General features: G+C 28.2%; 1 protein-coding gene across 7 annotated transcripts in view; it reads left to right on the top strand.

Annotated features, from left to right (window-relative positions):
• LOC145256505 (GRAM domain-containing protein 4-like) overlaps window positions 1-27,500 on the top strand; it is a 390,407-nt gene that overhangs the window by 361,232 nt on the left and 1,675 nt on the right. For 5 of the 7 annotated variants that reach the window (XM_080115472.1, XM_080115469.1, XM_080115470.1 and 2 more), the window contains 3 exons: window positions 5,799-5,889; window positions 9,508-9,589; window positions 12,280-12,348. In XM_080115472.1, coding sequence (XP_079971598.1) covers window positions 5,799-5,889; window positions 9,508-9,589; window positions 12,280-12,348 — 242 coding nt within the window. Of the gene's footprint in view, window positions 1-5,798; window positions 5,890-9,507; window positions 9,590-12,279; window positions 12,349-13,657; window positions 13,802-27,500 lie in introns of all 7 variants that reach the window. The other 2 variants (XM_080115476.1, XM_080115475.1) reach the window with 1 other exon arrangement.

The raw sequence follows: 27,500 nt of genomic DNA, 5'->3' as shown, positions 1-27,500 counted from the left end.
TTACCTTTATTTTTTGTAAGGGCACTTTTTTACTGACTTTTTTTTTTTTTTGTAAATAAAGGAAATTTTTGATTTGCTTTTTTTAGGGGGGGGGCTTTTCGATTCGCTTTTTATTGAATTTGTCATATTTTGGGATTTATTTTGTTTATTAAATTGTTAGGTGAGAAAGTAGAGAATGGGCTCATAAAAATAATTAATTTTATGTTTCCAATGTAATTCCCGCCCCCACTCCTACCAGAATAAAACAAATTGTATTTGTCAGATTTTTCCCTCAATCGCCGAACTTGAAAAATGCTATAGGTGACATGTCTCGTTGAACGCTTGGTGGCCAAAAAGTGTGTGCTCATTTCACCTTAAATTTAAAGGGGAGAGGAATCTTTCATCTCTATGTATTATTTGTTTTATCTACCCTAGGACTGGTATTGTTCATGTTTTATCCCTAGCATAGGTAATTTACAGCATGTATATGAAATTGTTTTACCTTAGCGAGAAGAGAACAGGTAATATACAACATAATGTGTCTATATTACATCCCTGGCAACGCCTAGAAACCAGCTAGAACATGTATTTCAGTCAATCTATTTCAGTCAATCTATATTACATCCTGGACTATGCCGGGAAACCAGCTAATCTCTATTTAGTGACTTGACCACCAAAATACCTCCCTAAGTGTGTCCTTTCTTTTGAACTTAATAGATATAGGTATCTAGAAATGTGTGTGAAATTTTGTTGAATGCATTGTTCACTATGATTTTCTTATTGTTCTACACAATATCAACTGTAGCGAAATAAAACAGTAAACTAAGTAAACTTAGTGATCCCCCATTCTAACGTGTTATTTATTTATTTACTTTTTTTTTTTTTCAAAATCTCTTCTCTCATAATATTTATAAAGGTTGTTTAAATGTATTAGGCTGAAAAAAGTAGATCTCCATTTTTTTTAGGGGTTAAACACCGCTGGGTCACATCATATAAAGTTACCTTTTTAATTAGAAAATTAAGTTAGTAATTGATGAAATTAATGTAAAAAAGTGTAAATTATGGAATTTAAAGGGGGGGAGGTAGTAGATCATCATTTTTTTAGGTATTAAACGACGCTGGATTACACGGTAAAAATTTACCGATTTCTGTATTTCCGTTTAAGGAGTCAAATAAAACAAACAAATGAAATCTTTTCAATTTTTTTCGTAAGTTTTTTTTTTGTTGTTGTTTGAATATTTAAAAAAAATAATAAAAGCCAAACATTTTTCTATCTACACGGAATTATTTTTCCAGCTAGAAACTTAATGAAATTTCCAAATTATATTTGGTGAACATTTTTTTTTATGGATAGCATCTAGGGGCAAATAACTCTAAACAAAAGTTTTAAAAAAAGGTCGCTGTTGGAAATATTAATTACAAAATGAATTAAATTAAATATATTATCAACATAATTGTTGTTTAAAATTTATTAAATAACAATTTTAAATAGAATATTTAAAATAATTCTTTTGCTAAAAACATTAACTAAGATACCACTATTTAGTAAAATCAATTTTTCTTAATGTCATATGCAAATAGGGTGATCTCTTAATTGGATATTTTTGAAATTATCATACTATATATAGAAATAAATGAAAGATTAAAGTAAGACACGTTTTGTATATATTAATCAAATTGTGAACAAACAAACAAACAGGAATACGAATTTATATATATATATATATATATATATATATATATATATATATATATATAAAAAGGGATAATCAACTTGATGTCCAATTATAAAGATGTATTTAGACAGTAAAAAGATCCAAAAATTGGTAAAATCCATAAACTCATTACTGGTATGTACATCTGTAGACTTAGGGTAAGAATATTCAAATTCTATCATTCAAACACGGTAATGTTTGAATATATGGTTAAGTGGCAGTTTTAGTCATTTAGAACTGCTTTAAAGCTTCACCATGCACTCATTTTTCGACCAAATTTCAAACAATTATTACAGTTCATAGATCACCTTCTCAGCTATATTGTGAAAAAAAAATTTTAATTTTCGTTCAGTAAAACAAAAGTTATGAATTTTCTGGTGTTCAAAATTATGAAAATATGTAAGGAGGTGAGTGACGTTTTCTATGGCTGCTTTCCATAGCAACCACATCACTTCAGCGACTACTGTTGCTACTAATTCACTGCTGTCACAGAAAGAGAAGTAACAAGTGAAACAGAAAATGAAAGCATGAATGGGAGATAATTAGGGGAATTTTATTGAAAGCAGACGAGTGTCATACATTGAATGTTATGTTTACGGGGCAAATAAAATAAGACTGAAGTTAAACAAAGAAGTGAATTTATTGGAAGCCTGGAAAAATCATGGATTACAGTAGAAAAATGCAAGCATGAAAAGTAATATGGTTAAGCTTAAACATGGAAAAGTAACGGACTAGTTGTTAAAACTGGAAAGAAAAGGACAAGATATTCTAGTAAAAATATAATAAATTTATAACTTAAAATATTGCAGCATTACGAATTTTTTTTTTAATTCAATTTATAAAATTATATAATCATTTCTTAATGCTGTAATGTTTTAATTAGTTATAGATTTATTATATTTTTACTAGAATATCTTGTCCTTTTCTTTTCCTGTTTTGACAACTAATCCTTTACTTTTCCATGTTTAAGCTTAACCATGTTACTTTTCATGCTCGCATTTTTCTATTGTAATAAATCTATAGTTCTTTGAAGGATAAATAAAAAGAGTATTAGATAGGTGAAAATGAGATTACCTTTCTCCTCCACTGAGAGATTTCAGTGGAGGAGAAATCCTTCATGACTGAGACAATTTTTATTTTTGGTCTTTTTCTCCATGTTAAAAAATAATGCTGGTGTCTAACTCTGTCCCGGGGGGGGGGGGACATTGTAAATAGACACAATATTTCTTTGGTTAGAGAGAAAGTCAGAAAATCTTTATAATTACCAAATGTCCAGGTTTTCTTTGAGGGTGCTTGTGTCGAATAGTGGGGTAATATATAACGGGACTCACGTACAGACATAACGATGATGATGATGATGATGATGATGATGATGATGAGGGAGAGACATTTCTACACATTACAGTTCTGGGATGCTTGGGGACTTCATATAGATACTGACTGGAGATGTATACGAGTTCTTAACACAGAAGAGGGGGAGATACATAATCTTGTAAGGGTTACACAATGTTCATTAAAAGATGATTAACACATTACCCTTTGAGTGCTGAAAGATGACACATGACAACAGTTACAAAAACACAAAGATGATTCTTTATTCATTGGACCGGTCGAATGCTGATGACGTCAGGAATTCAAATCTACATAGTTTACTGTTCTTCCTTTCGCTTTCAAAGGACTGACTCCAACTCAACCGCTCTCGACTCTACTCTTCTGCTGACTCCCTGACTGCCTCTGCTGATCTGACTAACTCTAGCTCCTATATTGAGAATCCCCCTTCGTCTATGACGTCAGAAGTGTGTTTCCCAAACGTGACCAATTCACGTGGCTAAGCACACGTTTTTCCAAACACACTTTTAACAACAAAAGAATTCTCAACATATAATTCTACCCTATTTTTTTAAAGATATATTTTTTAATTTGTATTGTTCATTCTTTAGCTGACATTTTTTTTAATATGCAGTTTTCTAAAAGAACGAACAATCAATTCTTTTTACGATATAAACAATAACTAACTATTTTAATAGAATTTAACAATAGAATAAATTCTAACATTCCATTTCTTAACCTAGCTTACAAGGTTCGAGTCTCGGCTTATCCTAATCTCATTTTCACCTATCTAATACTCTTTTTATTTACATGGAAAGGGGGCGGCCTTTCCCTGTTACATTTGTACTTGATTCTTTTTATCAGACTCCTTTGGATCGGATTTGGATCCCAGGAATTATTGGCTGGAGTTAATCTAGTAAACATCTGACAACTTGGAGCAGCATAATGACTCAATCTGCTTCACTAATTGACTAACTAAACTAGTTGACATTATTCAGCATTCTTTTATAGTTTTGGTGAATGGAAAGTTCCAGAAATGCTCCAAATGACACAACACAACTTAGAACATTCCAGAAGATCTCGAAAAGAACATTTTTATATTCTTTGTTCTTTTTTTTCTTTTTTTGATAGGGCATATTTTATTATTTTATTTATTAAATATTTAAATATTTTTATTCAAATATTTTTTAAATGTTTTTATTCAAATATTTTTTAAATGTTTTTATTCAAATATTTTAAAAATGTTTTTATTCAAATATTTTTAAAATGTTTTTATTCAAATATTTTTAAAATGTTTTTATTCAAATATTTTTAAAATGTTTTTATTCAAATATTTTTAAAATGTTTTTATTCAAATATTTTTAAAATGTTTTTATTCAAATATTTTTAAAATGTTTTTATTCAAATATTTTTAAAATGTTTTTATTCAAATATTTTTTCAAATGTTTTTATTCAAATATTTTAAAAATGTTTTTATTCAAATATTTTAAAAATGTTTTTATTCAAATATTTTTTCAAATGTTTTTATTCAAATAGTTTTTCAAATGTTTTTATTCAAATATTTTAAAAATGTTTTTATTCAAATATTTTTTCAAATGTTTTTATGTGCATAAAATTTTATTCATAGACACATGCTCCTGGGTTTAACCTGTCATCAACATGGATCAACTCTCAACAAGGACCGAACACAGCAATACTATCATATATCGCTTTTGAAAAAGAATTAAACCCTTCACTTAATCATCAAATCAAATATTAAAAATACATGACTAAATATAATTTGTTTAGTCCTATCCAGGCCTCCATAGCTAATTTTAAACTATCATTAAATTTTTTTTTTTTAATTTCGCTACGCAAATCTATAGAGTGATATAAAAAGTTGGAATCATTTGAAATTCGGGTACTTATAATATTTTTGCATATTCTTATAGCAAATCGTCCTAAATCTTATTTAAACAAACCAAAAAATTAATTGGTTCAAAAACCCTTTTAAAAAAATATTTAAAGGTTATCGATCGAGACCAAGGTAGCGATGAATTTTTTTTTTGTTTTTTTTTTTTTTGAAAATTTAAAATTCTATTAAAAATAGTAGAAAAAGTTTTATATTATTCTGCTTTTCATGTGATAAAATTTAGACTTTTCTTTCTGGAAAAAAAATTTTAATAGATTTTAATTAGTATTTTTAAAAAATTTTAATAGATTTTAATTAGTATTAAAAAATTTTTTAATAGATTTTAATTAGTATTAAAAAAGTTTTAATAGATTTTAATTAGTGTTAAAAACAACAACTAGTTTATTTTTCCATTTTTTGGTCGTGCCTAATTGATAAGTGTTTATATATGTGCATAGATATGTGTATACAATGCATGTGGGTGTATGTGTACAGATGGCATATCATGTTGACGCACCAGTTCAGTTCTTGTGAGATCACAGAAGTTAAGCAATGTTGAGCCTGGCTAGTACCAGATGGGGGGTCATTTCTGGGTGCTGTTTGTATATGCTCTCCGCTGTTTCCAGTCGTCCTGAACCTCCACTTTCCATTGATATTTAACAAAGCCGACTTAGGAGAGGTGTGGTTGGAGATTGTGCAACTCTTGCCATAAAAATTCCATATGCAGGTACCCTCACAGTGGCTATCCATAGTTTGTCACGACTGAAGGAAGTTACTAAATATGTGTATGTATTGTGTGTGTGTGTGTGTGTGTGTGTGTGTGTGTGTGTGTCATTTTTATTTATTTATTCATTTTTTTTTTTTTTTTTTTTTTTTTGCTCTAGGTTGGCATGGTGGCAGACGATGCGCGTTGATCAACAAAGATAAAAGTTTAACTGCTGCATTCAAGAACGGAAAACTCTATCTCACCCGAAGGTAAACAATTCGAGTTCTTATATTCCTAAAAAAAATAAGAAAAATTCAGGAAAAGCTAACTCTTGCTAAAAGAATAAGAGTTATATACCTTTAACTTACATTTGCTCAAAATACCTTCTTTTTTCTTTTCCTTTTTTTTTGTTTTTTTATTCAATGCTAGACAAAATTCAGGAACTCCTGCCAAAGAGTAAAAGTTATCTACCTTGAACTAGATTTGTTCAGAACAACTTTTTTTTTTTTTTTTTTTTTTTTTTGCATTAATTCTGAGCTTGGTTTGAGTAAAGGCCAGTTTGCCAGAAATCCTTGTGTAAGGCTCCTGCCCACTCGATCACTTTCCAGCGACCACTAATGCAAAAGCATATTTTATGGCCGTGTCATTGTTGACCCTTAACACATACCCAAACTATCTGGGCCGACATTGCAGTAGCAAATCCCGGGAACAGTCACACACCATCAACTACAACTATCCAGTTCCTACAGCTATGTACCTAGAAAGCAGAGCTATAAAACTTGACAGAGTGATACAGAACAAGAAGGAGAAAGCAGCAACCTTAGTAGAAGTTCGTGTCCCCAATGATGCTGCGTTAAATAGAGCTGAAAGAGAAAAAATAACGAAATGCCAAACTCTTATGTACGACATGGAAAGAAAACTGGAATCTTAGGAAGATCTTCATCATTCCAGTAATTATAAGAGCAACTGCACTCGTGAAAAAGAATTTCAAAAACTAACTCGCAAATATACCTGGTGAACCAAGTGCAAGAGAGATTCAAACAATTTTAAAAAGATCTCTCAGTTGGAATATCTGAGTTGACGGGTAAATGTCTGGCATCCGGTAGGATGCTCCATTCCCAGCTTCAGCAAGCTGATGAGAAAATTTCCAAAAGAAATCAGTGCGATGCTGCATTGTTTTCGGATGTTCTTATTGCAGATGATCATGCTCTGGCGTTCATTAAGATTAGGACCTTGTTAAGAGTTAACTCGCAAACCCAGAGATAGGTTTGACAAATATCTGATGACTATAGCCAATGTGTCTCATTGGCAATCGGCAGTAAACTACAACCTCCATTTTTTTCTCCAGGAACTCACGACACAGATGGAACAACTGACTGGCCAGAGTATCATATCATGTCGTATCATCATGGATATTTGGTAAACAATTTGTTCGTCTTTCATATTCATGAATGACGCTGTCCCAGATGTGGTGACAGCACTTCATCTTTGAACAAAGTTGCTTCTTGTATAGGTAAAAGATTGCAACAGAAGTCAGGTCATTTCTGGAGCGGTGGAATGATCCAACTAGACATTTCCTTAGAAGAACTAATAGAAGCTGAAAGGTAGACCGTTTATCTGTCATTCATATTCATGAGCGGCACCTCCCCAGATATGGTGGCAACGTTTCATCTTAGGGAGCACTTGACTTTTATAGATGGAGTCGAGTACTTTCTGGAGGGGCGGAATGATCCAACTATTTTTCTAGCAACCTTTGCAACAGATTTGATATATGGGCAGATGTCTACTACTTCCCCCCCCCGCCCTGAATTCCACAAGTTATACTTTTTTTTTAACTTTTTTCTTGTTAATCTCATTGACTACAAACTTAACTTTCAGATTAAAAATAAAAATTTTTATAACTTTTATTGTCAGATAATTTCAATTATAACGTAAAATTTCAATATAACGTAAAATTTCAATTATAACGTAAAATGGCGACTCTTTCATGTGATTGGTTAATTTGCCTATCTACAAAAAGGGTTACGAAGGGAACTTTCTTAGCCTCCTCCACCCCCCCCTCACTCTCTCTCTCTCTCATCTCATCTAACGTGTTTTTTTTTTTAATTTTTATACAAATAAACTGTGTATTCAATTTTCAGGTTTGTATTACTATATACATAGATTCGCAAAAGTTGTCAAAAAACAAACATATAACAAATAAATGTTATCAAAGGCAAGATAAGTTAATTTTCTACCTAACTGGATAATGTTTTAGTGATTTTATTTAATGTAACATGTTCATTCAGCTCCAAAAACATACAGTGTTTACCGATGTATTGGAAAAGTTAAAATGGCACCTGACTCTTTGTTGAACACGGTACGTTTGTGAAAATGAGTTAAAAATAAAAAAAACTATACAAAATACTGTTAGAAACTCACTCAATATGTTACCGTGACATAGGCTGACATATATTCGGTGGGTTTTTAACAGTATTTTGTATAGTTTTTTTTATTTTTAACTCATTTTCATAAACTTACTGTGTTCAACAGAGAGTCGTGCGCCATTTAAAATTTTCCAATTCATCAGTAAACACTGTATGTTTTTCGAGCTGAATAAACATAAAAATACTAAAAACTTATGCAGTTAGATAGAAAAGTAACTTATCTTGCCTTTGATAACATATATTTGTTTTTTTGACAACTTTTTCGAATCTATGTGTATAGTAATACAAACCCGAATCTTCTGTTTAAATTGAATACTTTTTGAATTTTTTTCTGATGCTTAAATAGGACATTACCATGATATTCGTTTTCAGTATACCCGAAATTTGAAGCTATTTTTTAAATTGATGTGAACACTAGGATACTTCAATTAAAAGTCAAATATGAACAGGTAAAATTATAGAGGAATAAAAGATGAATAAATGAGGTATAGGTTGTTTGCATTCAATTTAGTTAAATTTGTGTGTTTTTTTTTTGTTTTTTTGGCGGCACTATATATATATATATATATATATATATATATATACTCGGGTTTTTTTATATTCAAAAGTAATGGACTAATGAATTCAACGAGGTTGTTAGATAGTGCTCAATAAAAAGAGCTGATAATACTTGTTTATTGTTATATAAACATGCTCACATCCCGCTGCTACAAATAGCCACTTGTTTCAATCAAACAACAGATATCATCAGGCAGCGACTTGACTATTCAAAAGTTCAATGAATAATCATTGTTATTCAGGTTATTCATTGAACTTTTGAATAGTCAAGTCGCTGCCTGATGATATCTGTTGTTTGATTGAAACAAGTGGCTATTTGTAGCAGCGGGATGTGAGCATGTTTATATAACAATAAACAAGTATATATATATATATATATATATATATATATATATATATATATATATTTACCCTACATTAGACTCTATTCTTGTTTTGTACCATTTGTAGAATAAACCTTATTGTATTATCCCCATCATTGGTCATATAATTATTCCACTTCGGATTATTATTTTGCTTATATTCAAAATTTATGATATAACAGTCCTATAACACGCTTTGAGACATTGATTTGCAAATATATTGATTTTCAAATATATTAAATTTTAACGGTTATAGCGTAACTCCTTTTTTTCAGTTCAAGGGAAATAACTCTATTATTTTTTCGGTTGATATGTAACGGTAAGTTTGTCCAAAGGGTTTGCTGGCGAAGTCCAAGCTGGAGTTTTTTGCTTGGAAAAATGCACACATAAAAATCGTGGCTTTAGTTTATTTGTCCTAGCTAATTCCACTGTTTGTTTTTGTTTTTTTTTTTGTTTGTTTTTTACGCCTCAAATTTCAGCTGCAACGTTAATTTTTACAAAACTTAAACTTTTAACTTCACTTGTCTTTTTCTAATTTCAGTTTTCTGTGTTTTGAACGAACCAAATTTCCTTCGTGTAAAAACCTTGTCCTGCCACTTTGTGACATCATCAAACTGGAACGTGTAAGTAAATGCTTTCTTATCTTTTGACATGCGTGTGTGTGTGTGTGTGTGTGTGTGTGTGTGTGTTATGTCTCATAATAAGCGTTGTTATCGATTTAATAAAAAAACAAAAATGGGCAAAGTATAATCTTTAACAGAATTATAAACAACTTACGAATTAAATCCTACTGATAAAGTCTGCGATGGCAAACCACTCTTGTTTATCTCCCGAACTGTATTTGGCCAACCGGTTAACTCCAAGGGCAGGCAACTCTCTCTCTCTTTCGATCTAAGAGAAGTAACTCAGTATTGTTTTTATTTTATTTTTATTTTAAGTTACACCTTACATATTTTTTAATGTTATTCTCATGTTATTACCGTCTACTGTAATGATTTAACCTTCAACCACGAAAAGACTGTCACTTAAAAGTGATTATTAACAATGACTTAATGGTTAATTTCATTGAGTAAGAGACAGTCTTCTGGAGGTTGAAGGCATGTCTAACTTAAAGTCATCTCAAGGCCATAGGAGTCAATTTTTATTGTCATGATGGCCGCAAAGGTTTAACAAGATAAAAAAAAAAAAAATAACTTTTTTTTTTTTTTTTTTTCAATTTAAAAATTCAAGTCATAATGTACATGTAGTTCAACAAAAGAATTTAATAGAAATTTTGACCATCTTCATTTCAATACAATAGGAAAAAATGCATTATACATAAATTCAAAACTGACATTCATCAAAAAGAATTCAAAAACTTTCACTGTTTTTGCACCGAGGCTTGACATTTCTTTTTGTGGTAAATTTCTTGTATGTGTGGTTGAAATTTCCGTGTAGTGCCAAGTTTGATGACGGATGACAAATGTTGATCAGTCAATTTTGTTCTTTGAGATTTTGTTGATTTCATAAAAAAAAATAAATGTTCACACAAATATTACCAAACATTGCCATCATCTTTGCAGTAAACTTTCCAGAAGAAAAGAAGTCAGGTCTTCCCATTTCTAAATATTTTGATCTGAGTGAGAAATCCGACTAAATTTCAAATAGTTCCATTTTGCAGGTTTTCTTCAGCTTCAGCAACGTCAAAACTAAATTATTCTGAAAATAATGAAAACTGGCATTCATAAAATGCAAAATCACTAAATCTTTTCTCAAACCTCTTTTGATAATGATTCCAGGTGGCTGTCATACTTGACAAAACTCAAACCAAACTTTATCAGCATTGTTTTGCACGTCTTTGCACGCAGCAAAATGAACCAAATTTTTACTAGACATGTCAGACTTCCATAATTTCAATTTCAAAAAGAAACATTTAACATCATCATATAAAGCAGTGATGTTTTTACCTCGCAATTTTAAATTGATATCATTCAAATGTGCCACCCACAACAAAAGCCAGATCCTGTAGCCAACTCTCATTTGTCAGTTTATCAGTGCTTTGACCTTTCATTTCCAAAAACATGATTATTGCTTGTCTCAACAAATAAAATCTTTTCAACACTTTGGGGCATGATAATCAGCATACTTCTGTAGAGAATGGAACATTGGTGAATTCATTATCCAGATTCTTCAACAACTGCTTGAATTAACGATGGCTGAGTGAACGACTTCTGATAAAGTCCATTGTTTTTGTAACTAAGTTTGACACATGATTGAAATTTAGTATCTTTGAACACAAATTTTATTGATGAATAATGCAGTGAAAATGTGTAAATGTCGAATCTGGACATAAATTGTGCATTTTTGTTTGTAACTTAACTGCAACAACATTATGTCTACTCTGGACCATACATACAGATATGAATCTGACAGTGGGGAATGGGATGTTTCGGTATCGCTGATTCAGCAGATGTTCCCCGTGTTTGGAGTTGCATACAGTTTCTACATTCTTGCTATTTGCTGCCCCTGTTAGCTTCCAAGGAATACACAGACCATCATTACTGTCTGCTGTCTAACACAATCTCTAGCTAACTCTTCGTTTGTCCAACTCAACCTCTCTAATTGACTACATTGCAATCTCTTTTAATCTTTATCCTAAGTTTTTGTTTATATTAAAAATTCTAAAGTTCTAATTTTTTAGCATAAATATTTTATCTCTCTAAAATACCTAATTCATTTTGATAACAATCTTGTTGCCATCCGAACATTTTTCTATTCACAAACATTCACAATCGCCGATGATTAGGTTCGTGATGCTTTCCAGTAGACTAACAATACAAGGGAAATAACTCAGTATTGTCTAACATTTGGCAAAATCGTTTTATTAAAAATGTGTTGCACAGAATTAAAAAATTATTTAACGTGGAAACTTCCTTTTAATGTGCACAAATTTTAGGACAAATAATTTGTAATTAATGTGGAAACATCTTTTTAATGTTTAAAAATATAATCCGTTTTAAGAAATAATTAATTACATGATTTGTTCCCTTAAAAATTAAAAATATTTCTAATAAAGAACGAATATTTGTAATTAATGTAGAAACATTCCCTTAAATTTAAAAAAAAATAGGATCCATTTTATAAAATTTATTTTTGCAGAAATCAAGGGAAATAATCCTATCAGAAGTTATTTCCCTTGAGTATCAAATTGTCGGTTGATTGTTTAAAAAATTTAAACTATAAATTTATCTTTTGTATTTAGTGATTTTTTTATTCACTACAAATTTCAATGCTTTTTATTTTAAAGAAGCATGTTTTTTCCCCTTTTCCTCAGGCCAAGCCATATCCATGGTTACCTGGAGGTGGAATGGCAATTGAAGTGACCATGGCAGATTCTGAAAAGGTAAAAAAAAAAAAAAAAATGCCAACTTCTTTTTTATTTTTTAGTTCAAAATCAATCAAAATTTGATACGTGAGATTTTCTTAAATCTGAATTCATTTGAAATTTTATTGTTTTAATTTTTTTTTCAAATTTACAAAACATTGCTGAATTTATTTTTTACAAGTTAAAAAGTTAAAAAAAAAATGGTTTCTAAAAAAAAAAAAAAATAAAGCAAGTATTAATTTAAAAAGAAGAAAAGAAACGAACTATATGTAAAAGTTTTTGTGGAATTTATTTTTTCGCACAAAGCTAAGATGATCATTTTTATCAACCAGCTCGATAGGCTGATGATCGTCTCCAGCTCTCATTTTCTTTTTATTTGTTATAGTTATACCATGTTATTGGCACTATAATAGAGTGCTTTCCAGTTGTTCACCATCTCAACAAACAGTTATCCATTGCACTTTACTGGTATTAAATACTTCAAATCGTCGTCAGCGGCATCATCATCATCATCATCATCATCATCTGTCTACAGGATGTCCGGAATTGCTCCACAGCAGATCTGTCAGAGGCAATAGCGGAAGTCGACCATGACAAGCAGAACAACGACAATCACCATCCTCTATTTGGACACCAAAAGGTGCTTTGCCACTGTCACAGGCTTTGGACGAACAACACCAGTGTCCTTCTGGCTGCATTGTTAGAATGAATCAGTCAAAGACAACAACAATGAGGCTGTTCTGGTACCAAAAGAAGATTTCCCAGCAGGCTCTGAACTCCCTGGAAAGAGTGGGTAACACTCAAGTGGACACAGGCGAAGGTTGCCAAAACATGGAACAAGACTATCGCACGCATCCTTATAAACTGTCCCCTAAGCAAGGCATGCTCTGATGTGGACCTGAGGGATGCCTCGGACACTCCTCAATGTTTGTTTTACATGCTGGCATGTGTTGAACGATTTTTAGAAATTAACTTTCAAAATTATCTTTAGTCAGCTTTCTTTGGAGGATATGTCCTTAACCGAGGCAAAACTTTTTATTATCCAAATGGTCTTCCAGACACTATTGATGTGACCAGTATTTTTTATTGAGATAAGTTCACAAAAAAATGTGTGGATCTCAAAGGATTTGGAAACTTTTAGTTGCTGCAGATATGAGGCAAATCTAAATATTCTTGAATGGAAAAAGAGTTTAAAGAACAAGAAAAAAAAAACAGAGGATAAGATTTTTAGCAAGAAACCCGACTCCACAACTGACTTTGCAACAAACTTTGTAATGAACGGATTTTAATGAGTTCTGTTTGATATTGATTCGGTTCTTTGTTGCAGACATATGTGTTTGGTCCGATGATCTGCCGGGATGAACTCTTTGAGAGCATCCTGTTCGCTGGACGAATGGGCACGCTTCCTTGGGCAGACGAACAAGACATGTTGGGTTGAAGCCATCCAACTTTCATCTTTTGGGCTTTAATGGTATGGTCTTCTCTGCTTGTTGCGTTGATGCTGACAGCGTTGTGCATGAGTAACCATAAAAATAAAAATCAACATTCTTACTCAGTTTGTTCCGTGCCTCACATTTCAAAAGTTGGGGATAAAAGAAAAAAGAAACAAATCTTGTGGATTCTTTTCACTTTGTTGACAAAAGCATGAATTTTTGAAAGATGCTGCAGTGTATCCAAATTTACCGTTGATACTAACCGCATCACGTTTTATTGTTTTTTTTTTCAACTTCGCTTGTTTCAAATGGCACTTACTGACAAAATTCTTTTTCGCTTGCTCTTTTTCACTCCTTTTCTCTTTCTCTCCCTCCCTCTCTCTCTCTCTCTCTCTCTCTCTATATATATATATATATATATATATACACACACACACACACACACACAAATATATATTTATATATATATATTTTTATATTTTGGCAGCAAGTCATTATTCAAGCACGTCTGATTGAACACAACGGAGTTATTCTTTTTTCTGATTTTTTCGGATATCTTTTCAATTCGCCGAGCGGTATTTGTTATTTCAGCTGGCATATTGTATATTATGGCGCCCAAAAGTTGTTGTTCAGCCATATTCTTCTCAAGTGCTTCTTATCGGTACATCTGATTGTTGTCAGGAGCGATTGTTGTTGTTGTCGTTTTCTTTTTCTTTGAGGCTTGGTCTATTTATAGTTTTTTTTTCTTTCTTTTTTTTGTTATAAAGGTGGGTGTAGGATGAGTAGGGGCAAATTATTTTTACTTTTTATTTCGATTTTCTTATTTTATATTTTATTTATTTAATAACATTATATAATAATTCGCCTCTACCCATCCTGCACCCACCTTAAAAACCGATATATATATATATACATGTTGAATTGTGTGTACCGATAAAAAGCGCTTGAGAAGAATATGGCTAAACAACAACTTTTGGGCGCCATAATATACAACATGTCAGCTGAAATAAAAAAGACTGCTCGGCAAATTGAAAAGATATCCAAAAAAATTAGAATATTAGTTTCGATTATATGGATTGAACTAGAAAATTATGATTCTCTCTTTCTCTATTTATATGCTTTTTTTCTATGAGTATTAAAGAATTAATCAAAGAATTAATCGCTTTTGTTTTTCCTGAATGTCTTCAAATATCAGTTTCGATTATTTACTTTTATGCAAGTAGAAATCTTTTTCATTGTGTGAAAGGGAAATGATAAATAAATGAAATGAAAAGAGTAATTTTGATGTTACCGTTTTTTTTCTTTTTTTCTTTTTTCTTTTTATTTTTTATTTTTTTCCTTTTTATTCTTTTTTCTTTTCTTTTTTTCTTTCTTTTTCTTTTTCTTTTTTCTTTTTCTTTTTTCCTTTTTATTCTTTTCTTTTCGTTTTTTTGTTTTTCTTTTCTTTTTTTTCTTTCTTTTTTCTTTCTTTTCTTTTTCTTTTTTCTTTTTCTTTTTTCCTTTTTATTCTTCTTTTCTTTTCTTTCTTTTTTCTCTTTTTTTTTTCTTTTCTTTTACTTTTTTCTTTTTTTTTCCTTTCTTTTCTTTTTTTTCTTTTTCTTCTTTTTTATTCTTCTTTTCTTTTTTCTTTTTTTTCGTTTTTTCTGTTTTTTCTTTTTTCCTTTTTTTCTTTTCTTCGTTTTTTTCCCTTTTTTTCCCTTTTTTGATGGTGGGCTGGGGGTAATTTGACGAGAGGAACAAATTCACTGCAAAAGACATTTGAAAATATTTTGAATTTAGTATAAAAAAAAGTGTGTTTTAAAAACTTGAACAGAAACAATTGTATGAATAAAAGTGTGTTAAAAAATTTATAAAACATTAATTACATTAGTTATGTTATATGTAAATGAGACAAAAAGTTGAAAATACACAAAAAGTTGAAAAATAAACAAAAAGTTAAAAATAAATAAAAAAGTTAAAAATAAATAAAAAGTTTAAAATATACAAAAAGTTAAAAATAAACAAAAAGTTAAAAAATAAACAAAAAAGTTAAAAATAAACAAAAAAATAAAAATATGTGAGAAGTTAAAAATAAACGAAAAGTTAAAAATAAACAAAAAGTTAAAAATAAACAAAAAGTTAAAAATAAACGAAAAGTTAAAAATAAACAAAAAATTAAAAAATATGCAAAAAGTCAAAAATAAACGAAAAGTTAAAAAATATGCAAGAAGTTAAAAATAAACAAGTTAAAAAATATGCAAAAAGTCAAAAATAAACAAAAAGTTAAAAAAATATGCATGAAGTTAAAAATAAACGAAAAGTTAAAAAATATGCAAAAAGTTAAAAATAAACAAAAAGTTAAAAAATATGCAAGAAGTTAAAAATAAACGAAAAGTTAAAAAATATGCAAAAAGTTAAAAATAAACAAAAAGTTAAAAAATATGCAAAAAGTCAAAAATAAACAAAAAGTTAAAAAATATGCAAGAAGTTAAAAATAAACGAAAAGTTAAAAAATATGCAAAAATTCAAAAATAAACAAAAAGTTAAAAAATATGCAAGAAGTTAAAAATAAACGAAAAGTTAAAAAATATGCAAAAAGTCAAAAATAAACAAAAAGTTAAAAAATATGCAAGAAGTTAAAAATAAACGAAAAGTTAAAAAATATGCAAGAAGTTAAAAATAAACAAAAAGTTAAAAAATATGCAAAAAGTTAAAAATAAACGAAAAGTTAAAAAATATGCAAAAAGTTAAAAATAAACAAAAAGTTAAAAAATATGCAAGAAGTTAAAAATAAACGAAAAGTTAAAAATAAACAAAAAGTTAAAAATAAACAAAAAGTTAAAAATAAACGAAAAGTTAAAAATAAACAAAAAATTAAAAAATATGCAAAAAGTCAAAAATAAACGAAAAGTTAAAAAATATGCAAGAAGTTAAAAATAAACGACAAGTTAAAAAATATGCAAAAAGTCAAAAATAAACAAAAAGTTAAAAAATATGCAAAAAGTCAAAAATAAACAAAAAGTTAAAAAATATGCAAGAAGTTAAAAATAAACGAAAAGTTAAAAAATATGCAAGAAGTTAAAAATAAACGAAAAGTTAAAAAAATATGCAAAAAGTCAAAAATAAACAAAAAGTTAAAAAATATGCAAGAAGTTAAAAATAAACGAAAAGTTAAAAAATATGCAAGAAGTTAAAAATAAACGAAAAGTTAAAAAATATGCAAGAAGTTAAAAATAAACGAAAAGTTAAAAAATATGCAAAAAGTCAAAAATAAACAAAAAGTTAAAAAATATGCAAGAAGTTAAAAATAAACGAAAAGTTAAAAAATATGCAAAAAGTCAAAAATAAACAAAAAGTTAAAAAATATGCAAGAAGTTAAAAATAAACGAAAAGTTAAAAAATATGCAAGAAGTTAAAAATAAACAAAAAGTTAAAAAATATGCAAGAAGTTAAAAATAAACGAAAAGTTAAAAAATATGCAAAAAGTCAAAAATAAACAAAAAGTTTAAAAATATGCAAGAAGTTAAAAATAAACGAAAAGTTAAAAAATATGCAAAAAGTCAAAAATAAACAAAAAGTTAAAAAATATGCAAGAAGTTAAAAATAAACAAAAAGTTAAAAAATATGCAAGAAGTTAAAAATAAACAAAAAGTTAAAAAATATGCAAGAAGTCAAAAATAAACGAAAAGTTAAAAAAATATGCAAAAAGTCAAAAATAAACAAAAAGTTAAAAAATATGCAAGAAGTTAAAAATAAACAAAAAGTTAAAAAATATGCAAGAAGTTAAAAATAAACGAAAAGTTAAAAAATATGCAAGAAGTTAAAAATAAACGAAAAGTTAAAAAATATGCAAAAAGTCAAAAATAAACAAAAAGTTAAAAAATATGCAAGAAGTTAAAAATAAACGAAAAGTTAAAAAATATGCAAGAAGTTAAAAATAAACGAAAAGTTTAAAAATATGCAAGAAGTTTAAAATAAACGAAAAGTTAAAAAATATGCAAAAAGTCAAAAATAAACAAAAAGTTAAAAAATATGCAAGAAGTTAAAAATAAACGAAAAGTTAAAAAATATGCAAGAAGTTAAAAATAAACGAAAAGTTAAAAAATATGCAAGAAGTTAAAAATAAACGAAAAGTTAAAAAATATGCAAAAAGTCAAAAATAAACAAAAAGTTAAAAAATATGCAAGAAGTTAAAAATAAACGAAAAGTTAAAAAATATGCAAAAAGTTAAAAATAAACAAAAAGTTAAAAAAATATGCAAGAAGTTAAAAATAAACGAAAAGTTAAAAAATATGCAAGAAGTTAAAAATAAACAAAAAGTTAAAAAATATGCAAGAAGTTAAAAATAAACGAAAAGTTAAAAAATATGCAAAAAGTCAAAAATAAATAAAAAGTTAAAAAATATGCAAGAAGTTAAAAATAAACGAAAAGTTAAAAAATATGCAAAAAGTCAAAAATAAACAAAAAGTTAAAAAATATGCAAGAAGTCAAAAATAAACAAAAAGTTAAAAAATATGCAAAAAGTTAAAAATAAACGAAAAGTTAAAAATAAAAAAAAAAATAAAAGTATGTGAGAAGTTAAAAATAAACGAAAAGTTAAAAATAAACAAAAAGTTAAAAATAAACAAAAAGTTAAAAATAAACGAAAAGTTAAAAATAAACAAAAAATTAAAAAATATGCAAAAAGTCAAAAATAAACGAAAAGTTAAAAAATATGCAAGAAGTTAAAAATAAACGACAAGTTAAAAAATATGCAAAAAGTCAAAAATAAACAAAAAGTTAAAAAATATGCAAAAAGTCAAAAATAAACAAAAAGTTAAAAAATATGCAAGAAGTTAAAAATAAACGAAAAGTTAAAAAATATGCAAAAAGTCAAAAATAAACAAAAAGTTAAAAAATATGCAAGAAGTTAAAAATAAACAAAAAGTTAAAAAATATGCAAAAAGTTAAAAATAAACAAAAAGTTAAAAAATATGCAAGAAGTTAAAAATAAACGAAAAGTTAAAAAATATGCAAAAAGTCAAAAATAAACAAAAAGTTAAAAAATATGCAAGAAGTTAAAAATAAACAAAAAGTTAAAAAATATGCAAGAAGTTAAAAATAAACAAAAAGTTAAAAAATATGCAAGAAGTCAAAAATAAACGAAAAGTTAAAAAAATATGCAAAAAGTCAAAAATAAACAAAAAGTTAAAAAATATGCAAGAAATTAAAAATAAACAAAAAGTTAAAAAATATGCAAGAAGTTAAAAATAAACGAAAAGTTAAAAAATATGCAAGAAGTTAAAAATAAACGAAAAGTTAAAAAATATGCAAAAAGTCAAAAATAAACAAAAAGTTAAAAAATATGCAAGAAGTTAAAAATAAACGAAAAGTTAAAAAATATGCAAAAAGTCAAAAATAAACAAAAAGTTAAAAAATATGCAAGAAGTTAAAAATAAACGAAAAGTTAAAAAATATGCAAAAAGTCAAAAATAAACAAAAAGTTAAAAAATATGCAAGAAGTCAAAAATAAACAAAAAGTTAAAAAATATGCAAAAAGTTAAAAATAAACGAAAAGTTAAAAATAAACAAAAAAATAAAAATATGTGAGAAGTTAAAAATAAACGAAAAGTTAAAAATAAACAAAAAGTTAAAAATAAACAAAAAGTTAAAAATAAACGAAAAGTTAAAAATAAACAAAAAATTAAAAAATATGCAAAAAGTCAAAAATAAACGAAAAGTTAAAAAATATGCAAGAAGTTAAAAATAAACGACAAGTTAAAAAATATGCAAAAAGTCAAAAATAAACAAAAAGTTAAAAAATATGCAAAAAGTCAAAAATAAACAAAAAGTTAAAAAATATGCAAGAAGTTAAAAATAAACGAAAAGTTAAAAAATATGCAAAAAGTCAAAAATAAACAAAAAGTTAAAAAATATGCAAGAAGTTAAAAATAAACAAAAAGTTAAAAAATATGCAAAAAGTTAAAAATAAACAAAAAGTTAAAAAATATGCAAGAAGTTAAAAATAAACGAAAAGTTAAAAAATATGCAAAAAGTCAAAAATAAACAAAAAGTTAAAAAATATGCAAGAAGTTAAAAATAAACAAAAAGTTAAAAAATATGCAAGAAGTTAAAAATAAACAAAAAGTTAAAAAATATGCAAGAAGTCAAAAATAAACGAAAAGTTAAAAAAATATGCAAAAAGTAAAAAATAAACAAAAAGTTAAAAAATATGCAAGAAGTTAAAAATAAACAAAAAGTTAAAAAATATGCAAGAAGTTAAAAATAAACGAAAAGTTAAAAAATATGCAAGAAGTTAAAAATAAACGAAAAGTTAAAAAATATGCAAAAAGTCAAAAATAAACAAAAAGTTAAAAAATATGCAAGAAGTTAAAAATAAACGAAAAGTTAAAAAATATGCAAGAAGTTAAAAATAAACGAAAAGTTAAAAAATATGCAAGAAGTTAAAAATAAACGAAAAGTTAAAAAAATATGCAAAAAGTCAAAAATAAACAAAAAGTTAAAAAATATGCAAGAAGTTAAAAATAAACGAAAAGTTAAAAAATATGCAAGAAGTTAAAAATAAACGAAAAGTTAAAAAATATGCAAGAAGTTAAAAATAAACGAAAAGTTAAAAAATATGCAAAAAGTCAAAAATAAACAAAAAGTTAAAAAATATGCAAGAAGTTAAAAATAAACGAAAAGTTAAAAAATATGCAAAAAGTCAAAAATAAACAAAAAGTTAAAAAATATGCAAGAAGTTAAAAATAAACGAAAAGTTAAAAAATATGCAAGAAGTTAAAAATAAACAAAAAGTTAAAAAATATGCAAGAAGTTAAAAATAAACGAAAAGTTAAAAAATATGCAAAAAGTCAAAAATAAACAAAAAGTTTAAAAATATGCAAGAAGTTAAAAATAAACGAAAAGTTAAAAAATATGCAAGAAGTCAAAAATAAACAAAAAGTTAAAAAATATGCAAGAAGTTAAAAATAAACGAAAAGTTAAAAAATATGCAAAAAGTCAAAAATAAACAAAAAGTTAAAAAATATGCAAGAAGTTAAAAATAAACGAAAAGTTAAAAAATATGCAAAAAGTCAAAAATAAACGAAAAGTTAAAAAATATGCAAGAAGTTAAAAATAAACGAAAAGTTAAAAAATATGCAAAAAGTTAAAAATAAACAAAAAGTTAAAAAATATGCAAGAAGTTAAAAATAAACGAAAAGTTAAAAAATATGCAAAAAGTTAAAAATAAACAAAAAGTTAAAAAATATGCAAGAAGTTAAAAATAAACGAAAAGTTAAAAAATATGCAAAAAGTTAAAAATAAACAAAAAGTTAAAAAATATGCAAGAAGTTAAAAATAAACGAAAAGTTAAAAAAATATGCAAAAAGTTAAAAATAAACGAAAAGTTAAAAATAAACAAAAAGTTAAAAATAAAAAAAATTAAAAATAAACAAAAGTTGAAAATAAATAAAAAGGTTTAAAAATAAACAAAAAGTTAAAAATAAGTTTAAAAAATTAAAAAATAAACAAAAAGTTAAAAATAAATAATAAAAAAAAGTTAAAAATAAACAAAAAGTTAAAAATAAACAAAAAGTAGAAAATAAACAAAAATTAAAAATAAACAAAACCTTTAAAAATAGACAAAAAAGTTAAAAATAAACAAAAAGTTAAAAATAAATAAAAAAAGTTAAAAATAAACAAAAAGTTAAAAAATAAATAAAAAAAGTTAAAAAAATAAACAAAAAAGTTAAAAATAAATTAAAAAAAAAGTTAAAAATAAACAGAAAGTTAAAAATAAACCAAAAAGTTAAAAATTAATAAAACAAAGTTTGAATCCATCTAAAAATAACAAAATTCAACTAATTTAAAGTTTGAATAAATGTATTGTAAACATCCCTTGAAAGATAATTAGCAATTTTCTGGGACTAATTCAAAGATAATCCGTAAATTAAAGTTTGAAAATATTGTTTTTTTAAAATTGTTTTTACTTTTTTACTAAAAATTGCAGAATTATTCAAGAATTATAAAACAAAAAACAAAACGATTTTTGACTAATTAGTACACAAACTTAATATCGATATACAAAATTGTATAAAAGAAAATAATTGGGCATAAAAACCTAATAAATAAAACAAGATCGTTTGAGTTCAAGATGGCAGTCATAATAAAATAGAATATGTGCTGTTTGATAAATAATAAAAGAAATGAGATGTTTTGCTCAAAGATTCATTTTTTGTATGCCATATCCTGTGTTTGAGTTAGGGTTAGGGTTTTTCTCTTATTTTTTTTTTCTTTTGTTTTTTTTTATTTTGGACTATTGTCGGTAAACAGAAGAAAGAGCTACAGCTACTGCTAATACTAAGGGTGAACATCTTGATTCCTTGTTGTTCACGAAGAAAATGAAGAAAATAATGCATGAATACTGAGTGTTCTAACAATTCTTCTGCACTTTTTTTTCTGTCTTCTTTGCATGACAGTTTTTGTTATTTGATTAACAAAATGATTTTAAACAGAAAGATTTATGGATAACATTGACTTGAGGGGAATCCTGAAAGATGCTGCTTAGCGCTATTTCAAAATTGTGTATCATTACAATAGAAATATGCGAGCATGAAAAGTAATATGATTAAACTTAAACATTGAAAAGAAAAAGACAAGATATTCTTGTAAAAAAATATAATAAATTTATAACTTAAAATATTGTGGCATTAAGAATTTTTTAAAAATTCAGTTTATAACATTATATAATCAATTCTTAATGCTGCAATAATTTAAGTTATAAATTAATTATATTTTTTTACTAGAATATCTTGTCCTTTTCTTTTCCAGTTTTAACAACTAGTCCTTTACTTTTCTTTTCCATGTTTAAGCTTAACCATATTACTTTTCATGCTCACATTTTTCTATTGTAATAGATCTATAGTTTTTGAAGGATTCGATTGAAATTTCTGCTGGAAAAAAGTGTAAATATAGTTTTAAAGGATTCGTTGATTTTTAGAAGTCTTAAGTAGAGTTTTTTAATTTAAAGATTTTTTTTTAAGTTAAAGATTTTTTTAATTTAAAGTTAGAGGTGAAATGTTGGTTTGTCATTTAAGGCAGTATATCGTTTCACGCAAAAACATAACGTACACAAATGTAAAACAATCCACGGCACTCGTCTGCTTTCATTCTCTCTATTTCACTTGTTACTTCTCTTCTCATGAGAGCGGTGAATTAGTAGCAACACTAGTCGCTGAAGCGACGTGCTTGCTATGGAAACCAGTCACATAAAACGTCGCTCACCTCTTTGCAAATTTTTACGATTTTGAACACCAGTAAATTCATCATAACTTTTGTTTTACTAAACGAAAATTGAAATTTCCTTTTCACAATATAGCTAAGAAGGTGATCTATAAACTATAATAATTGTTTGAAATTTGGTCAAAAAATGAGTGAGTGTTGACGCTTTAAAGCAGTTCTAAATGACTAAAACTGCCACTGAACCAAATATTCAAACACTGTAGTGTTTGAATATTTGGTTAAATGTTTGAATATATTCAAACACTATGGTGTTTAAATGCTTACAGAAAACTATTAAATTTAATTATCTATTCGCTTAACGACGGTGGCGATATGGTTTTGTTCATAACTTACAATCAATGAGTCAATTTATTTATTTATTTTTTTTTACATGGTAGTCACCACTTATCAAGGCCTGGGGGCCACTCGGGGATAAGGGTTATTGCGTGTACAGTAATCAATGGGATAATATCGTAGTAATCATTAGTAATGGATATTTGATAAAGTGTCTTAAGGGGGCGGTTTATCAGGAATTTGTTTATGTTGGACTTGATGACATTCAAGTTGTAGTCAGGTGGGAAACAGGAAAACGCAAGAGAGTTCCACAGACGTGCAGTTCTAAGAAAGAAGCTTTGTTCATGGAATCTACGTTTTGATTTAGGCACAGATAAAGAATGGGGAAAATTATTGACAAAGAATATGTTGCAAAGGAATACAATATTACTTTTCTGAATTTTTAGGATTGATTATTTCGATTGTATTGTTCTTTGGATTCTTTGGACTTCTGTTCTCATCTTGAGTGTGATTTTCACAATGTTTCGGTCGATGTAACCTCCAACCTTCTTCAGGTGTATTTTGTCGAACTCAGGAATTTTTCTGTTGCACTGGGGAATTTTGCAGTCGAGCTCAGGAATCTGCACAGAATTACGAACGGAACCCTTTATTTGCTTCACGAGCATAGCATGATGTCATTCCGTCAGCTGTGACTGCGTAGAAGTCTTAAATAATTTGCCATTGTATTTTGAGTGTTGCTCGCACTGAGGATCAAACCGTCAACCTCCAGAAGTGTAACTTTTGCAACTGAATTTTACCAAGTCCTCTATCTACTATGCCATGGGCCCTTGTAAAAAGAAAGATTCCCGAGTACAACAACAACAAGAAGTACCTGTAATGTAGTCGTTACATGTCAACACAGACCCAACACGTTGTGTCTGAGACAGTCATAAGGAAACAAACAAAAGGAAGAAATTCGATTTTTTTCAGGTTGAACAAAAGGCATTTATTACCGTTGACACACCGGTTCGCACTGAATCACCAAAGTTAAGCAACGTTGAACCTGGTCAGTACTAAATGGGTGACCATTTGGGACTTCCAGGTGCTGTATGTGCTCTCCGCTTATCTCGGCATTGTTTCCAGTCATCCTGGACTTGTCCTTGCCACTGGACTTAAACAGTGCCGATTCAGGAGAGGTGTAGTTAGGTATTGCACAACCCTTGCCTCACAATTACATGTACAACTCCCCTACAGGGGGTATGCTTTGTCTTTCGAGACTGAACGGAGGCATCGCATTGCCGTGACTTTCCAAACAATGTCTGCAGTTGTTTTTTTTACAGTTCCTCTCGCACTGACATGGGCTTAACATGTGTCGAACACCTGCTTTAAAAGTCTCTCGCACATCCATCTCGCGTTAACACATGTTTCTCTTTTCCTGCTCTTTGGCACCTGATGCATTTTTTCTTTCTTTCTTCTTTCCCTTCTCTTCCTTCGCTGTGACGTCAGCTCGTGCACCGGCTTGGTCATTTGCATACGTGTCATGCGGTTGTTGCTAACATGCGTCACCGACTCTATTACGAACCTGAAGAAGATTGGAGGTCAACTTGACCGAAACGTTTTAAGAATAACATTCAAGATGAGAACAGTCATTCAAAGACTCCAAATAATACGAGCAACGCAATAGTTGCGCGTAAACCAAGAAGCAGAACCATCTTTATGAGTTGTGTTTGCCTTGTTAAACATTTGTCCATGAAATAAAACAGTATGCCTAAACAGATCTATTTTTATTTAAAAACAAAAGAATAACAAAGTAGAGTAAATTAATTGAGTAGCCTTTTGTACCGCCATATGCAAATTAGTTAACTTTATGAATGAGATGACATATAAATAAGCAGTATATAAAAGATAGGCTGTAAACTTGAAATTGTTTTGTGACCTCACTGTTTGTGCAAGTAATGAGTGCTCGCCTCCTTAAAAATGGTGAGTTATAGCAAGTTGAATTTGAAATATTCAATGCTAAAAAAATGTGTCCAGTTGAATTTGAAATATGGCCGATACAAGTAAATTGAACAAAGGGGAATAAATCTGTATTACAATAAAATACAAATAAAAACTAACATGTTTGGGTTTTTTTGGCATATAAAAAATGGGTGCTTATTCAGATTGGCACTTATGGCGATAAATAAAAATGAAGAAAAACTTTTATCTACTTGTCATGGAATGAAGATGGCATATTCCAAAAATCACAAAAAATGATCAAGTAGTTATTATTTTTTTTTTTTGAAAAACAAATTTTCCATTTTTTTTCTGATAAGTGAAGGCCAAAACATTTTAATATTCTTCAAATTTTGTTTTTAACTTATAAACAAAATACTATTAGAACCTCATCCAATGTATTTTTCCATGACATATATTGGATGGGTTTAACAGTATTTTGTATAATCTTTTATATCTAAATCATTATCAAAACTTTAAATATTTAGGTGTCAATTTGTGGCTATTTTTCTTGTTCCCATCTAACGCTCGACACTATATGTTTTTCAAACCAAATAAACGTTTTAAAGTGAGTAAAACCACTAAAAACTTTTCCAGATAGGTAGAAGAGTAACTTATCTTGCCTTTGATAACATTTGTTTGTTGCATATTTTTGTTTTTTTTACCACTTTTTCATACCTCCGTGGATTGTAAAATAAACCCGTAAAATCTGTATTAAAAATAAACATTAAATAGTAAGTGTAAAATGTTGTTTTCTAATATTTTTCTATTTTTTTTTTAATTCCCTTGAATTTAATTTAATTTATATTTTGCAAAATTTGTTTTTATTTAATAAAAGTTATTATTATAATTATGATTATTATTATTATTATAATTATGATTATTATTATTATGATTATGATGATGATGATGATCATCATCATCATCATCATCATCATCATCATCATCATCATCATCATCATCATCATTTAGTAACTAGGAGTTCTCACACAGGCCATCATTAAAGATTTCTCTTTGAGAACAACTTGTGGTGTTCTCTGGATTCTAAGTTACAACAAGTCTCCCCAGATTTTCAGTACTCTCCAACTCTTTTGATTACTTTTGCAGATGAATTTGCGTTATCGCAACAGCTGCTTAACATTGATTTCTCATTAGCAGCAACCATTGGTCTTCACTGAAATGTGTGTTGCAATAAACCTCCCCGAGGTCCCTGTCCTCTTTGCACTCATCCAGCGGAGGTCTGGCTAGTGCTTTCTCTCTTCAGTCTTTCCATCCTTCTTGACCCTCCTCACTTATTTGGTGTGGTTCCAGTTTATGGTTACATACATACACGCACAAAAAAAGGGGATGGCCGGAACGCAGTGGTATAAGGGAGTACCTTACAATTATACCAAGTTTTCATGATCCCATGTGATGTTCCTTTGTGTTTTACGTTTGTAGCCGTTTCTGTGTGTTCAGTTTGTGTCTGTAGTTTATGTGTGTTATTAGTCACCACTTTCAAGAGTTTTCCTTAACATTTCTACAGTTTTCATTATTGAAATCCATTGTATCTTCTCAGCCATCCTTCTGATTCCAATTTCTTCCATTCTTTTTTTTTTTTCAAAGTTTTTTTTTTGGGGGGGGGGGATTGTTCCTTGTGCTCCTACTATTAGTGGTGTTATCTTGACTTTTTTCATCTTCTGTACTCCTTTGAGCTCTCTTTTTTCATCTTCTGTACTCCTTTGAGCTCTCTTTTTTCATCTTCTGTACTCCTTTGAGCTCTCTTTTTTCATCTTCTGTACTCCTTTGAGCTCTCTTTTTTCATCTTCTGTACTCCTTTGAGCTCTTTTTTTTCATCTCCTGTACTCCTTTGTGCTCTCTTGTCAGTTCCGTGTATTTGCTCTGCTTCTTAGTCTCTTGATCATCAGTCTGTGGTCTGTTAGAACGGCAAAATCTGCAATCTGGCAGGTCTTTTTCTTCTTGTTAACTATTATGACATCCAGTCTCTTTGCTTGGACACCCAGTACTTGTACTGAGCTGGTCACTGAAGTGTGATGTCTGCACTCAAATTAATTGTCCTCAGTCAATACTAAGGCAATTTTATTTTTACAAGCTCCCAGAGTGCCCTTTTTGAGGGAAGCTGGTTTTCTCCCACAATTAAAAACGACCTTGTGTCACATTTTGTTTCGTGGGGAAGCTAATAAATACACAGTCTTCCTGCTTGGGTGGATTTATCCGTTTATTATTATT

Source organism: Euprymna scolopes, chromosome 32 (assembly GCF_053919585.1).
Source record: "Euprymna scolopes isolate OS-2025 chromosome 32, ASM5391958v1, whole genome shotgun sequence".
In the NCBI taxonomy this organism is placed as follows: domain Eukaryota; kingdom Metazoa; phylum Mollusca; class Cephalopoda; order Sepiida; family Sepiolidae; genus Euprymna; species Euprymna scolopes.
This window is presented reverse-complemented; position numbering and strand designations above follow the sequence as displayed.